At 32.1% G+C, this 15,792-nt stretch overlaps 1 protein-coding gene and 1 pseudogene across 6 annotated transcripts; both read right to left on the reverse strand.

Moving 5' to 3' along the window:
* Window positions 1-5,012: 5,012 nt before the first annotated feature.
* On the reverse strand, window positions 5,013-10,823 carry LOC107417420 (probable inactive DNA (cytosine-5)-methyltransferase DRM3; annotated as a pseudogene).
* Window positions 10,824-11,478: 655 nt separating this feature from the next.
* Window positions 11,479-14,786, reverse strand: LOC107410064 (FBD-associated F-box protein At5g38590). 6 transcript variants are annotated; one of them, XM_060816235.1, is made up of 6 exons: window positions 14,452-14,786; window positions 13,659-13,713; window positions 13,490-13,520; window positions 12,400-13,293; window positions 12,138-12,299; window positions 11,479-11,856 (listed from the first exon to the last, which is right to left on the reverse strand). In XM_060816235.1, the coding sequence occupies exons 2-6, from the start codon at window positions 13,670-13,672 to the stop codon at window positions 11,536-11,538; spliced, it is 1,422 nt and encodes a 473-aa protein (XP_060672218.1). In that variant the 5' UTR covers window positions 13,673-13,713; window positions 14,452-14,786; the 3' UTR covers window positions 11,479-11,535. The 6 variants fall into 6 exon arrangements, with proteins under 6 accessions (XP_060672218.1, XP_060672217.1, XP_060672216.1 ...); XM_060816234.1 differs by having other exon boundaries at window positions 13,659-13,765; XM_060816233.1 differs by having other exon boundaries at window positions 13,659-13,852.
* Between the last annotated feature and the right edge of the window lie 1,006 nt (window positions 14,787-15,792).

The raw sequence follows: 15,792 nt of genomic DNA on the forward strand, positions 1-15,792 counted from the left end.
CTATTATTATATTTGAATTATTTCCTGATCTACACCCGAATGAGCTTTCCAGTGTTTTACACCCATCTACACTGGTCGTCACAATCCATCTCCTTTAGGGACTAGCGTCCTCATTGGCATACTTCTGGGCGAATACATATTCTGAACCATTTATAACATCCCACTTCCATTGGCGGACTTATTACTCTCTGCAGATATTGTCCCAAATTATTCCCTGATCTACACTCGGACAATATGCGATTGAATACCAAGTAGCCTGCTAGTGCCTTGCATCCACCCACATTGATTGTTACATTCCAAATGAGGCCATAATTGAGTAAATTAGGTAATATGTGACTTTTAACACCAAAACATAAACAATGTTAACATATTTTCTTTAGGCAACACCATTCATATAGACTAGAGTATAGAGGTAACAAATATAAAAATTAAGAGCCAAATTGCAAAAGTGGCCAAAGTTATTGGTCTTGATGCCAAAAACCCTTTATGTTTAAGTTTTGGATTAAATTTAGGATTTTTGCACCATTTTTTTTTTTTTATGAATCTTATTACCAAAAAGGAGTTGTCTTATCAATTTTGTTTGAAATTGCAGTTATCACTTCATAACTCAAATTAGCATCATATTTGGTAAAAACCCAAATCTCTTAACACTATTTTTATATTCACCCATAAATGGCAGGCAACTTCCACCTGAAGCATTTTTTTAAAAATTTTTCACTTGAGACCTTAGTTATTATACAACACTTCGCTTCTAGTGGTGCACTTGTCACTCTTTACCTATATTGTCTCCAATTTAGCCATTGCACCAGTATGGAGTATTTTGTTCAGAGTCTCCAATTTAGCCACTATATTCGATATGTGAATTTTTTATTTAGAGCTTTTCAATAGATCACCTATTCTAGAATTGCTCTCACTTGAATATGCTTAGTTTCAGAGTTCTTTTGAGCCATGAAGCTAATTGCTCAGAAAAAGATTTTCCAATTGGGTACAAGCCCAAATACCATTTGTAATACATCACCTCTACTGGTGGATTTGTTACTATTTACAGATATTGTACCCAATTTAGCCACTACAATCAGTATGAGATTTTTTGTTCAGAGCTTCTCTAGAGGTCACCCATTTTAAAATTGGTCTATACTTGGGGTGATGTGGGATTGGACTCTAGATAGCCAGTCAGTACCTTGCACTCACCCACACTGGTTGTTACAACCCACCCCCTTGGGGCTCAGCTTTCTCACTAGCACACTTCCGGTCAAGTAAAGCTTTGATACTATTTGTAACACCACATTTCCATTGGCAGATTTATTACTCTTTGTCGATATTGTTCCCAATTTAGTCATTGCACTTTATTTGTAGTTTTTTGTTTAGAGCTTTCCAGGAGGTTATCCATTCTAAGATGGCTCTCACTTAAGCATGCTTCACTTCAGCATTCTTTTGAACCCTGGAGCCAACCGCTTTGAAAAGTTCTCGATGTAATGAGAGTAACTATAATTATATTTGAACCATCTCTTGATTTACACACAGATAATGTGAGATTGGATATTTGTTAGCCTGCCAATGCCTTGCACTCCCCCATATTGGTTGTCACACATTACCTGAAATATATATAAATATATAAGGTCAGAGTTAAATAAGGTCTTTAATATGAAGAATAGCCTGAGGTTTTCTCTCGTATCCGTCTATATTGTTTGTCACACATTACCTGAAATATATATAAATATATAAGGTCATACTCAAATAAGGTCCTTAATATGAAAAGTAGCCTGCAATTTTCTTTGTCAAGTTAACTTGACTTATTTAGTAAGCCATTTACATCTATAATCGAAAGGTTATAAGTTTGAAACATCGAAATAGGAGAAAAATTATTGTAATGATAAAAAAAACAAGAGGTTTTTCTTTTTTAGCATTAGGATTGTATAAAATATTGAGATTTAAAATTTTATTTATTAATTATCAGATTTAGATAGGATTCATTTTTTCAAAATATGATTTTAATATATCACTAAACTCATATTTGATCATGTTTTAAATATTTAATCCTAATACTTAAATATGATATAATGATCACTAACAGTGGATTGATCTTATTTGAAACTAATTATATATATGTATATATATATATATATATGTATTTATATTATCCCACTGTTACCACTGAATATTTTCTGCTTTTGCATCTAAACTAAAGCTTGGGCAGCATAATACTTTATATACGTGATCAGTCTAAATAATGTGTATTTTTATTGATTTACCAAAAAAATGTGCATTTTTATTGTGTTGTCCACATGATCAGTATAAAAAATTATTAAACCTTTTCATCTTTCTGGAGGTATGAGACCTTTCCGTACAGTTATGTCCATTCTTATCTCCATCATTAAATTTTTCTCATCTCCTTTAGAAAAACGAAAAAACAAAAAAAAAAAAAACTGACCCTTTTCAAATCCTATCTGTCTTTAAAAGTCTAGGGAAAGCACATCAAAATATTATATAATTAAAGATTTTGAAGAAAAGTTGGCAATTTTGTTGGCAAATTAATGTCTTTCTATCTACCCTCATTTATACATTTGGATGACTTTGAGATGCTATATGCATTGATCTCCTCCCCAGACTTTTTCAATTAATTTCCTTCTTTCTCAGATATTCAACTGTAAATTGATTCTTTAATACCCAAACCAAAAAAAAAAAGAAAAAAAAAAAGAAGGAAATTGATTCTTGGACACACAGAAAGCATAAGAAAGGTAATTTGTAACATGTTTGTTGTAGTGAAAATCATGAACTGGATCATTCGGTAATGTTTTGTAAAATAAAAATGATAAGTTGTATATTTGACGCACAATAAGTTGTGTATAAAAAATCTATTGCTCATTTTCCAATTTTATATCCATATCTTATCCAAGTTATATTTATACATAGAGGTATTTCTTGTAGACAGATAGAATTCGGTTAGATCAGTTAATAGTTATATTTAATAAATACCATATCATGTGGGTGGTGTAAGAACAAAAAGAGTTCTAGTACCACCAGTATAAATGTAAGTAGGTAATTCTTGAGTAACATAGAAGATGAATAATAAGAAAAATTAATTCTTGCAAATATATATATATTTTTATATAAATTTAAATTGTTAGAATATGGGTTATCATTATATTTATATTATTTTAATGAACTCGAATGCATTTGTAATTTAAAAAAAAAAAAAAATTGTTTATGACAATAATGAGGGGTGAATCACATGTGGCTCAGTTTCTGTCGTTGAGTATGGGCTAAGTAGATGTTAGTTCATTAAATATTGGTGAATCATTGAGCTATGATTTGTGTTTTTGTTGCCAATTGGGGACACAAAGATATGAATGTAAGTAACTAGCTACCATTAATGCACTTGCACTAAAAAATTATTTGTTTCTGAAATTGGCATTTTATGCATGCAATGTGAACTTTCATGAAGGTTGAAGAATGCAGACATTACACGCTTGAATAAATAGCCCAGTAAATTGGAAGCGTCATTTTCATTGAGGTGATCATCCTTTTCTTATTTGATGATCCATCTTATAAAAACTTTTTTATTGATGGATTTATATGTAAATTTTTTTATTGGACATAGCTGCCATATATGATATCTTTATTACAGTATTCTCATTGTGTCCTTCCTATATCAAATCTGTATATATAGATTTACATATTTTATCTATTCTATCAAATAAGATTGAGTAAAGTGTCTTAACCGTAAAATGTTAATACCAATTGGATATCACTTTTTTTCTATGATTTTTTATAGGTAATATTTCATTGAGGCCTCTTGAAGTTTGGGTCAAATATAAAAACATACTATAGGTTTTTTAAAAAAAAAACCTTTACACTCCTTGGAGCAGCCTAAATTTATCTTTATACCTTTTTAAAGTTAAATTATTTTTGTTTCTTTTTTTTTTGGCAATAATTAATTTGAAAGCTTCAAATTATTTTATTTTTAATTAAATTTTATTGAAATTGTGTGATTTTTTTTTTTAAATATATGATAATTTTAACTACATAAGCTTATTTAAATAAGTTATATATTCACAAATACCTTTAGTTAAATATATTTGAAAAATTATAATATATTTAGTTAAATATATTTGATAATTATAATAAATTGTAATACATGTAGTTAAATATATTTGACAAATTATCACTTATTTTGGAAAGTTTATATAATTAAAATAATAACTAAAATCATCACATAGTGTTTTTTTAAAATCAAAATATAATACATAGTTTAAATAAAACTAATTAAAAATATAAATTAACAAAACTTTCAAGTGTTCAAATTAATTTTTGCAAAATCTTCAAAAATTTTTTTTTTTTTTTTTTTGCAAAAAGAGCGAAAAAAAGGAACAAGACATTCAAATGTATTTTTATTTTACTAAGAATATAAGAGTAATGTAGTTTGCCACCAGAAGGTGAGAATGATTTTTTCAAAATCTTGAAAGGTATTTTTGTATTTATCCCATATTTTATGAGGTGTAAATGAAATATTCTTTTTTTTAATATTTAAATTCTAATGTAAAAGGCTACCAGTAACAACATTTTTTTTTTTTGTCTTAAATCAAAAAGTAAAAACAACATTTTGAATGAAATAGATATGTAAATGCAAGATCAAAAAAAGAAAAAACAGAGAAATAAATATGAAAGTGATCTACAATATTAGGAAAAAAAAAAAAGAAAAAGAAAAAAGAAAAAAGAAAGAAAAGGGCTAATGAGTAAGACAGAAGGGGAGAGTGAAACATTGGTGTTCATGTTGGGTTGCGAATCAGTTATCGATTTTCCATATAATGGGCCAACAAAAGGTTTTGTTGAACAAGGCCCAGCCCCCTGACGTTCACTATGATTTTTTTTTTCTCAGTTGACTTTCTCGTTTGGTCAACCTTCATTGTTAACTTGATCAAGATTTCACATAAAAGAATATTAATATGTTTTAGCAATTTAGACAATACCATTGAACAGTTTGTAGAGAAAAAATTAAACTATACTCCAACTATCAATCAATCAGCATCATTATCATTGGCATTATTGCCCATCATCCCAACAACGAAAATGGAAATCATTGCTCCACAACAATGCTTTTTCCATGGCAATAAAATACAATCTAAAAGCCGAGATAATTAAACTCTTACTATAATCAACTGAAATATAAGATTAGTTCAGATAATTAAACTCTAATACCAACTAAATTAAGTTATCGTGAATCCGAAGGAATCCGAAGCCTCTGAGTCCAACAATGAAAATTAGATTATCATGATGATAAAGAAAGGAGAAGAAAAATTATTTTCCTTCATTTTTCTTACACGTTCCAAAACACGAACAAACTCGTAGAAAGATGGGGAGTCTAAGCCGGCACACTATCACCGGTGCATGGGTTCTGGCAAATGATGAGTTCAAAACCACCAAATTTCCCAAACAAACTTTCAAGTTTGCTACTTGTTAGCCTCTGAATATCTTCTATCTGCAACAATTCCCCAGATTGTCCAGTATTCTGCCACCACCTCTTCAGAATTCTCCTTTTCATTCCAGATGTCTCTACAGATACAACGTCTCTCATGCGAATGCCGAGCCGGTGCAGAGCAATCTCTGCACCCCCAATTCCACTAAAAATAGACAATAATGTCAAGCCTCCTGGGTATAAAGACTTCAACACTGAGAGAAGATATCCCAGTACATCTGTCTGCAAGCAGTATCTGAGCGACCCTAGTCTTTATGTCAAACTGCTGACATCTAGTTGAGTATGTTCAACAGGATAGCCTAAAATACGTCCAAATGCCCAGGCTGCATAGCTCCCACTTTGGTTTAACGACCGGGCAGTGGTGAAGTATTTCTTTTTGATGTTCATACGAGAGCTGTCCACGCAATTCAGCGAGCATCCTCCCAACTCTATCACACAGCTGACAGATTCCAGTAGTTTCAGAATTGATGTGGCTCAACTGCTTCGTCATATCCCATGGTGGCCACCATTTCTTTGTCTGTGGTATTGCATCTTCAATGGTCATTGGTGGCTTTGGAATGACGTAAAATCTGTTCTTTCTACTCAAAGCCCAGAAAAAGTGAGTTATTCACAAAGTCAGGCTCCATGCCATAAAGGAATGATGAAACTCTTTCCCAACTTTCATGACCTACGTTTATGACATTTCCATACAAGAAATATGGAGATTGACATACCATTCTATTACCATTCTTGCTAGTATTTCCATTAGCCATTCCAATTGTGGAGAGACTAGGATCAATCTTTTCTTCCTCCCATCCCATGTTGGGTCTAGAAAAGAGGTTGAATAATCAACATACTCTTGTTTTGGCCTTTTACCTTTACGATTTTCCTCATGGTTTATATGCATGAACTGCGGAACAGCACCGAAATAATCACCAATATACTCCTCTTTAGGTCTTTTCCCTAAATAAGCTTCCTCTAAATTCATATCCACTGACTGAGGAGCATCTACACTAAGATCCTCGTTTTCCGTTTTTACATCATATGAGGGATTTCTAAGCACATCTTGCATTCCCATGCTATCATCTTTGCAACCCTTCCTGGTCTGTGAATGATTTATATGTGCAGCAGTTGAATGGTATGAGGGATTTCTACCCATACTATCAGGGTTGCAACCCTTCCTGGTCTGTGAATGATTTATATTTGCAGCGGTTGAATGGTACTGCATCAGATAAAAATAGCAGTTTGGCATTCAAGTGAAGCATGCAAATGCAAAGACTCCCATGCAAACAAAAAAAAAAGACTGCACATGGTAGAGAAAACCACCAGAATAGCATTATTCACACAAAATCACTAATAAACGAATTAAAGAAAAATGAAGAGAGCTCCTCAAACATGCAGGAAAAGGCATCCTAAATCCATATGAAATATGTGAGTAGATGTAAAACACAAGACCTTACATAAGTACAGCCAACACTAGGATTTTGATTCATATGACTATATTTGCAACCAATATGTTAGGAACTCATAAATGCATAATATTAATAAAGACATTGAGACTATTGTAAAACCAATTAGCACAGCTAATATTAGAATGTGACTGGTAAGTGAACATAATACTAATCAACAGCAACCTTATCTTTTCCACGACACTTATCAGGTATCCGACCCTTAAAAATTGGATCAGCAAGCTCCAAAATTGGTGCTTCTGAACCTGAAAGACACAAATGATTAGTAACTCATCGGTTAATAACAAGCTATACCGAATTATACTTGCAAAAATCATAATGGAATTAAATGGATAAGAAGTTTATCATCAACTTAAAGTCCAACAAAGGGAGTTACTAAAATTTAGGCAAACACTGCTTAAAGGATACTGCTGAAATTTACCAAAACCTTCTACTTAAATCAATGAATATAGAAATTAGAATGAAATGCATTAAAAAATATAAACTAGGGCAAGTATAAATATTCCAAAACTAACCAAAATTTTCAATTGCCTATGAAACCTGATTCTCAGAGAAACCCATTTCCAGCAAACAAACAGTTTTGTCCATTGTCCCAAACAAGGTTTCATTATTGAGATCCTGGGAATCAAAGATCCTGGGAATCAAAGGTTACGCTAATATTAGAATATGTACAACATAAAATTAAAGGCGAGAGCAAATTTGTTCCTTCCCAATTAACTATTATCTATATATATTTTTATTTAAATTGCACTTAAACTATACCTACCTAGTTGCTAGATATGGAAGAAAAGAGGAAAAGAAAGTAACACATGGAGGAAGTACAGTTGACAATGAATTAATTTTAAGGAAAGCTACAAGCAAATATTTCCTATATTCAATCTTTCTTATTGTGTATACCATTATGGACATTTCAACTATGTATTGGCCACCTGATAAGCTATTACTATTTTTGAATCGCAAATGAGCTAAAATAGCTGAAATCATCAGACTGTTCCAGTGTCCTGTTTCATAGTCAACAAGAAGTTTCCACATCTGATAACAAAACAAAGGCCAAAATCATAAACTTCTTGCATTAAAGCATAATTCCAATTGTCTTCCCGGATGCGTCAGGCCAAAATATGGCACACTAATTATCAGCCTACATCCAAAAATGTCATAAATTGAATAACTACAGAATAAGAATCAATCAGGACCTCATTTTTTTCTTCATCATTACGACTTGTATCATCAGTATCCTTCTCAAATCTCTCAGCCATCTGGGCAGCCACAATGAAGTCCACCAATTCATCAACCGGAGCATCTTCACCTGTCATGCAACACAAGAAGAATGTTCACGCTATGTTGAATTGTTGACGGTATCATATACCAAAAAAAAGCGCAATTTTATATATCACATGAGAATAAAATTTATACGACCAACAGTTCTGTAAATAATCTATGCACATATTAGGCAGGTTTAAAATGCAAATATATGGATATGACATAAATTCCGCTACAACACAAAACAAGTAATGTGAATTGCAAGAAACCAGGCATATCTAAATATGGTAGCTGCACTGGTACCATCAATCAGGAATATGGCAGTTGTTAAAAGTGTGTGCTAGTGCCAACTTGATGTACATGGTGAGGTCCACTTCCCTAACATCTTAAACTTTTGGTATTGATGATAACTTAAGATGGTATCAAAACCTTTTCCTCCTAACAGCTGAAGCTTCTAGATTCCATTATAACTTTATGTTAGTTCGCAGTAATAGTGGTAGACTTTTTCTGGTCAAAATCAACATACTAAGCTTATCAATTGAAAACTCAACTTCATTTACGGAGAAGTTCATCATCAACAATGATGCTCTTTTCCCATCATCAATTTCACTGGCAATCTCTGGCTCCTGCCAACAATTAAAGATTAAACATATAACAATCAGCTTAAGATAAGCGATGAACGGAAACAATTAAGTACCCGCATGTGAGTTTTCCATCATACATCTTGGAAAGAAACAAAATTATAAACAATAACCACGGTAGACTGCAGATTACCTCTTTTGGTTGAATGAGGGTGGCAATTTCTAGAGGGCTGCTTATGCCATTGTCATCAAATAAACTATCAGGAGAATCTGAGGATTCAGAGTTTGATTTTTGAGGAGCCTATTCATTTCAAAACAGGTCATATCAGCTTCTAAATTTATACAGCAATCTAACCAGCAAAATGGTATATAGCCATTCGAAAGATATTTAAAATAAACAACAAAAGAATCGTAAAAACAAACTTAAACTGCCAGAGCAGATTATTAAAATGAGAGAGAGAATTCCTTATCATATTCATCATATACACAAATGAAAATTTGAGAGCATTCCCTTAGTTCAAAACTTTTTGATGAGATTGATTAAGGAAACAGCATATATATTCTGAAAGGACTTCATCAAATTATACCATTAAGAAAGCATAACAAAGTAAGGACATTTCAACAAACAATACATCTTTACTTACCGAGTATGCAAAGAGTGTCTCCAATATCAAGTCAACATCATCCTCACCTAAATTATAAGATAAAATATTCAACCATTGAAACTTCAGCAACAAAATTTTGCCATATAATATGATTCAAAATAATATTTTTGACATATATTTATCTTCCTTCGAAGGGGGGGTAAATTCTTGGGTATAAATATCATTATTCCCTTCAACAGCCCCCAATACAGTGTACTTTTTAGATATGACATACCATTTTCTTCAATCACTTTGTCAACAAGAGACGGCCTAAATCCCATCCCAAGAAACGATGATCTTAAATTGCTTCCGGAGGAACTTGCACCATTATCCTGGAATTATACAGAAAGAAGACCATAAATAACAAACGGTTCAGCATAAATGTCAACTCAGCACATAAAACCAATCAAAATGCAATCCTACTGTCTAAAAAGGTCGCCACACCTCAAAGTTCCTTGACAAGAAAGTGTCAAGAGGAATCTCCTAATCTAGAATCTCTTCATTTGGTATTATTAATTTCTCACATGCTTTGTCCGATGAACTTTTGCTACCTGGGTAGTTTGTGAGATCGCCCTAATAAATAAATAAATAAAAAAAGGGGGAGACGGCATTCAACTGTCTTTGAAAGATAACAAAATGGATAATAGCATTTCATACCAATTTGTAAAAAGAATACAGTTGTGGCAAGGATGGAATGAAATAGCTCAAATTCGACCTCAAACGGTATGAGTTGCTAGACACTCCCTTACTCTCTGCAATAAATAATTTATGAGATGCTCAGGCCAACATTTGCGAATATCTATTCAGTAATGTAACTCTTAATATAACTAGTATAGCTATACTGTAGTTACCAAGAAATTTAGAAGCCCATATCTTTTTTGCCACTTTCGAAAATGTTTTACATTGGAAGCTCAATTTGACAATAACAACTTTTTATTAACAAGTTTTAAAAACAACAAATAGAAGAAAGAAAGTTGAAAATTAAGTTAGAAGAAGCACAAACGAAGCGTTTATATAACAGTCTGAAACATAATTTCTTTAAAGAAAAATCTTTGTGAAAATATTTGGGGCTGTTACTAAAACATTTATTTTAATGAACAAAAGGCAAACAGAAGAGATTAAAATGATCAAAAAGGAAAAAGGAGTAAAAAAACCCAGAGAAGAGAAACATTGAAATTTGGGAGGCATGGGCATGAAACGAACTCATACTCAGAATTCAGAGAGAAGATCAACATCATCATCATTGTCTCCGTCTTCACGTGCAGGAATGAGACGCCGACGCACCTGATCGGAGCTCTGACCGGAGTCTCAGGACGATAAGCGACAAATCGAGGACTACTCCATAAAGCTGCGGCGCGTACTGTACACCGCTACCACGGTGAAGTTTCCTAGTGTGAGTAAAGCATAGATTCATCGTTCACATAGCCAAGCCAAGACGACGACTGACTGCTGTTTCGTACGGCGTCATCGTGGCTCTGCTCCAACGCCACGCGTTTTTTTATGACGTGCCCCAAGTCTTACTACTGTATGCGTTACACGTGTTATTATCCCAACCAAGAGGCCCAAGAAATCCTCACTCAAATGGGCTACATGTTTGTTGGGCTAAAGTGGCCTAAACCTTTCAACTAATTTGGTTTCAAGTCAGAGATTATTGTGAAAAATTATTGTGTTCTTGCGTTGCAAATTATCATAATGATGAGAAAGTTGTTTTTTTTTTCTCTTTTTTTTTTTTTGGGAGGATGAGAAAGAAAAAATTTTATGTATGCAAGTGTTATGTGTGTGTCTCTAAGAAAAATATTAGAAAAAACTGTTATATGGGTGATGTGCTATATAAAAAGTCACTTATTTAATAATTTTTTTGAAATCCACCATGTTACATGTTATAATTAGAAATTAGAAATTATATGGGTTATAACCTAATTCTTTGCGAACTCAAAAAATAAATAAATAAATAAAATAAAAATAATAATAAGTAGACGTCATAACAATAAAAAAAAACATAGCAGATAAACTCAGAAATAAATAAATAAATAAAAATCCATCACAAAATCTAAAGAAGTAAAGTAAAATAAAGTAGAAGAGGAAATTAACTATTTATAAATATAAATCTATTAAATAAATGTCAATTATCGGAGTATAAATTCAATATGAGAAGGAATTTGTGGTTGAAGTTGAGTCATTGCGTGGGATTTTGAAATTTCTTCAGCTTCGAATAACTGTTGCTTGGTCTTGAATCGTTTTAGACGTTGATTGCACTTGCAATTGACAATGATTTTCTCTAATGCAACAGCATGCTTTATGAGATAGAGGACACGCTCCATATCACCTAAGAAATAATTATAGCTAAATATTTCCACTTCTTTGAGTTGATAATGGGGGCAATTTGGAACTTCCGCAGGCCAATTATGTCGATTTCTATCACTGTAAGAGTGATCATCTGATGGCACCTGAACCAGCCATATTATTAACAAAAACAACAACTTAAATTCTTATAATTAATACAAAAAATAAATAAAGAAAGGGAAAAAAAAAAAAAGTCATACATGTGCGCGTATACCAGAAGCACTGAAAACTTAATTATGTTGTATCAATCAATAGAATATTAATTTTGTATCGAGCATATATACACCGTGAAATCAAACAAACAATATTTTTTAAAAAATAATAATAATAATACAATATAATTTAAGCTTCTACTTATACTTAATGGAATATTATAGATACTCACATGTAGTTCAAGTCTCTCTAAATTTGGGAACGCTTTCATTATAAAACGTAAATTGCGGAGTCCACCGCAGTTTTCAAATCCACAGTGAACTAATGTGTAATGTACTCGCTTAATATTTGGTAATATAGGATACTCATAGTCATAATTAGAGTACACCTTTCTCTGAAAAAAGAATATACAAATAAATAAATCTCTAGCATATTATATGAATATATATAATCAAGGAGCAGAGTATTAGAGCATCAAAATTGCAAAAACAAACCTTAGGAATATCGGTCATTCTGAGAAACTGAATCTGAGGAAGCCAGCAAGAAAAGTAAGAAAAGAGGTCTCTGTAAAAATTGGAAGGACCAATATGAAAATCAACAAGCAAAGGCAAATTCCTGAGAATGAAGTTACGAGCATAGTTCTTAAAATCCCCTTTGAAGTAGAATGAGACAAGATTTACTAAATCACAAATTTCAACCCTTCGCAAGTTGCGGCCAGTAGCAACGATCTCCAAATGCTTCAATGCAAGTGAATGTCCACAAACTCTTAAATGTGACAAATTTTGGCACTCTTCGAGGACTAATCGCTCAAGAAGGGTGGCATTTGACAACAAGTATTCAATCTCTTCTCCACGTATACTGACGTGCCTCAGAGAAAGCACTTTCATGGTCTTGAATCCAACATATTTCACACAAAAAAAATTGGGGAAAAACTTGTACAGATATCTCTTCATGTCATTACAAAATGGATAACGTTCTGAAAAATCCAACTCAAGCCTTTCAAGTACATTAGATCTCAAACCAAACCTAATCCACCTATCAATGTGTTTTTTATGCCTGCGACGCAAGTAATAGCAAACCCTCAATGATTCGATAGCTCCTGAGTGTTGGTCTACTACCTCATTAACCCACCTGATGTAGGTTTTCCTATTCTTATTCAAATATTTGGTTACATGACTAAGACAAGTGAGGGTGCCATACTTCGGAGTTACATGATCAACATCGAAATCCAGAGACATTCTTGTAAACCTCCATAGATACCGCCATCGGCTTGAGAGGACACTGGTAGCTACTGCTTCCTTTAACGGCAACAGAGACAGTATACCAACTATGATATCATCTGGAATGTCATCTAAATTAGCATACTTCCCACGATCACCCTTTCTTTTCTATAATCAAAACCATATTAGTTACGAGTTAGTTTATTAATTAATCTAATTAATTAAACATATGTAGTATATTCCATATAAAATAGACAACTCTTCTAACTCCTAATACTATTTTTATTGTTCTTTCCATGGTACTTGTCATATAGAGCAGTCAAAAAAAATAAAAAATAAAAATAAAAAATAAAAATTCTTTTACCTTGTGCTTCTTCTGCATTGTATCTGACATTCTATCCATAATGTGTCGATATACCAGAAAATTGACCAAAAAAAAATATAAATAGATAAATAATAAGTAGTAAATATAAGGATAATTAACCAATATATTTTTATACTGCAGTGGTAAGACTGTTAAAATTTTGTCTTACCTTGTACCTAACATTCGAGCTCCGACCTTCCAGACAATACTAGTCTTCCACTATTCTGGTGTTGGGGTATGGACGAAGGCAGTGCAAAACGTGTTGAGAGATTGGAACTAGAAAGACAATTATCTATATATATATATATATATATACTATAAAACAATTTAGGTCTTTTTTCTCAGCCGTTACAGCTTCCCCTCCTAAAGATATATTACATATATCGAAAGAAGATTAAATAAGAAAGCAGAAATAAATAAAAAAGATTAAAAAAAAAAAGAGAAATAAATAAAACAGAATAACTATATAAACAAATAAATAAGGAAATTTAATTGTTTTTATAAGATGGTTATTGTAGTGGGTTGTGGTCTTGGATTTATTGGGCCTCAAAATGGATTTGTATCTAGATTATCTTCATGGGCGTGAATTTGGGCTTCGAACTCGACTCGTTTCACAGCCCAAAAAATGAAAAAAAATTATGTTTATGTAAATTTTGGGGAACAAACTGTATATTAACTTTCTTGACTAAAACTTCAAGCGAAAAAAAAAAAAAACACTTTCTTGATTAAAACTTTAAATTGTTAGCACTTAAAAACAGTCTTCTTTTATTTTTTTTATTTTTTCACTCTGGATCTGGAAATGAAAATTGAAGGGCCTAGACGAACAGAATGATTAAAATTTGCATAACAAACATAACTTGTTTATGCAAATAAAAAAGGGTTAAAAAAAAGATAAATAATAATCAATTAAATTGAACAGAATAATAAAAAGAAATAATAATAAAATAAATATAATAAATTACTAGGAGACGACGACGATTTGGCCCGCTTGGCCTCCTCCTCGTCAGAATTCAGAAAAGAAGATCAACATCATCATCGTCTGCGAGACTGAGACGCCGACGCACTGATCGGAGCACTGAGCGGAGTCTCAGGACGATAAGCGACAAATCGAGGACTACTCCTTAGAGCAGCGGCACGTGGTGTACACCGCTACCACGGTGAAGTTTCCCCCTAATGTGAGTGAAGCATAGATTCACATAGCCAAGCCAAGACGACGACAGACTACTATTTCGTACGGCGTCATCGTGGCTCTGCTCCAACGTCACGCCGCTTTTTTGTGACGTGCACCAAGTCTTACTAATTGTATGAGTTACACGTGGTATTATCATAACAAAGAGGCCCAACAAATCCTCATTAAAATGGGCTACACATTTGTTGGGTTAAAATGGCCCAAGCCTTTCAACTAAGTTGGGCTAAAAATTTTTTGTTAGAGAATCATGGCCCAATAACTTTAATTATTGTTATTTGATATTTGTTTATATATTTATAAACAAAAGGTAAAGACGTAAACATATTTTTATCAGTACGTCAAATGCTAAATGTCACACACATCAATTAATGAATAAAGACTAAAATCGCACATCAATACTTGTCCAATATAAAAGAGCAACCATGTTTCCGATTAAAAAACTAAAATCACACATCAATAATTGTCAAATATAAATGTTTCCAATTAAGAAACTACATAAACAATAACCACCCTAAATACTCATCAACTACATACTCATTTAAAAAAAAAAAAAAAAAAAAAAACTATATATTCTCATACTCTGTCATTAACCACATCAATAATTACCTACATGCTCACTCAACATGAGCCACTCACCACACTCATCAATTATTTCATCGCTCTCCACCAAATTCATAATATCAATCAGTGAAAATTTGCTATTAGACTGTTTAAAAAATAAAAGTAAAAAATTATATTTTAAATCTAACTTCAATTAAGTGCAATTTATACTTTGCAATTAAAATTAGAGAATAGTTTTGACCCTTTCTTTAAAAAAAAAAAAAAATTACTTATCATATCAATTGCAGTTCCATTGATGATGATCAATCATGATGACAAATGACAAATGATAAAATTCAAAAATATTAGTGGAAATCTAGTGTAATTATGCTTTCCAGTCTTTCCTTTCTTGAACCATAATGCATATGTATTCCATCTTTTTCTAAGATTAATAAAAAAAAATTAAAAATAAATATATTAAATGCATCTTTAATATTTTTTTTATAGATTGTTATTTATTTGATAGATAAGTTGAAAAGTTTGTAATGTATGCTACATGAATATTCAATTGATA

The sequence above is a fragment of the Ziziphus jujuba genome, chromosome 4, assembly GCF_031755915.1.
Source record: "Ziziphus jujuba cultivar Dongzao chromosome 4, ASM3175591v1".
Lineage (NCBI taxonomy): Eukaryota > Viridiplantae > Streptophyta > Magnoliopsida > Rosales > Rhamnaceae > Ziziphus > Ziziphus jujuba.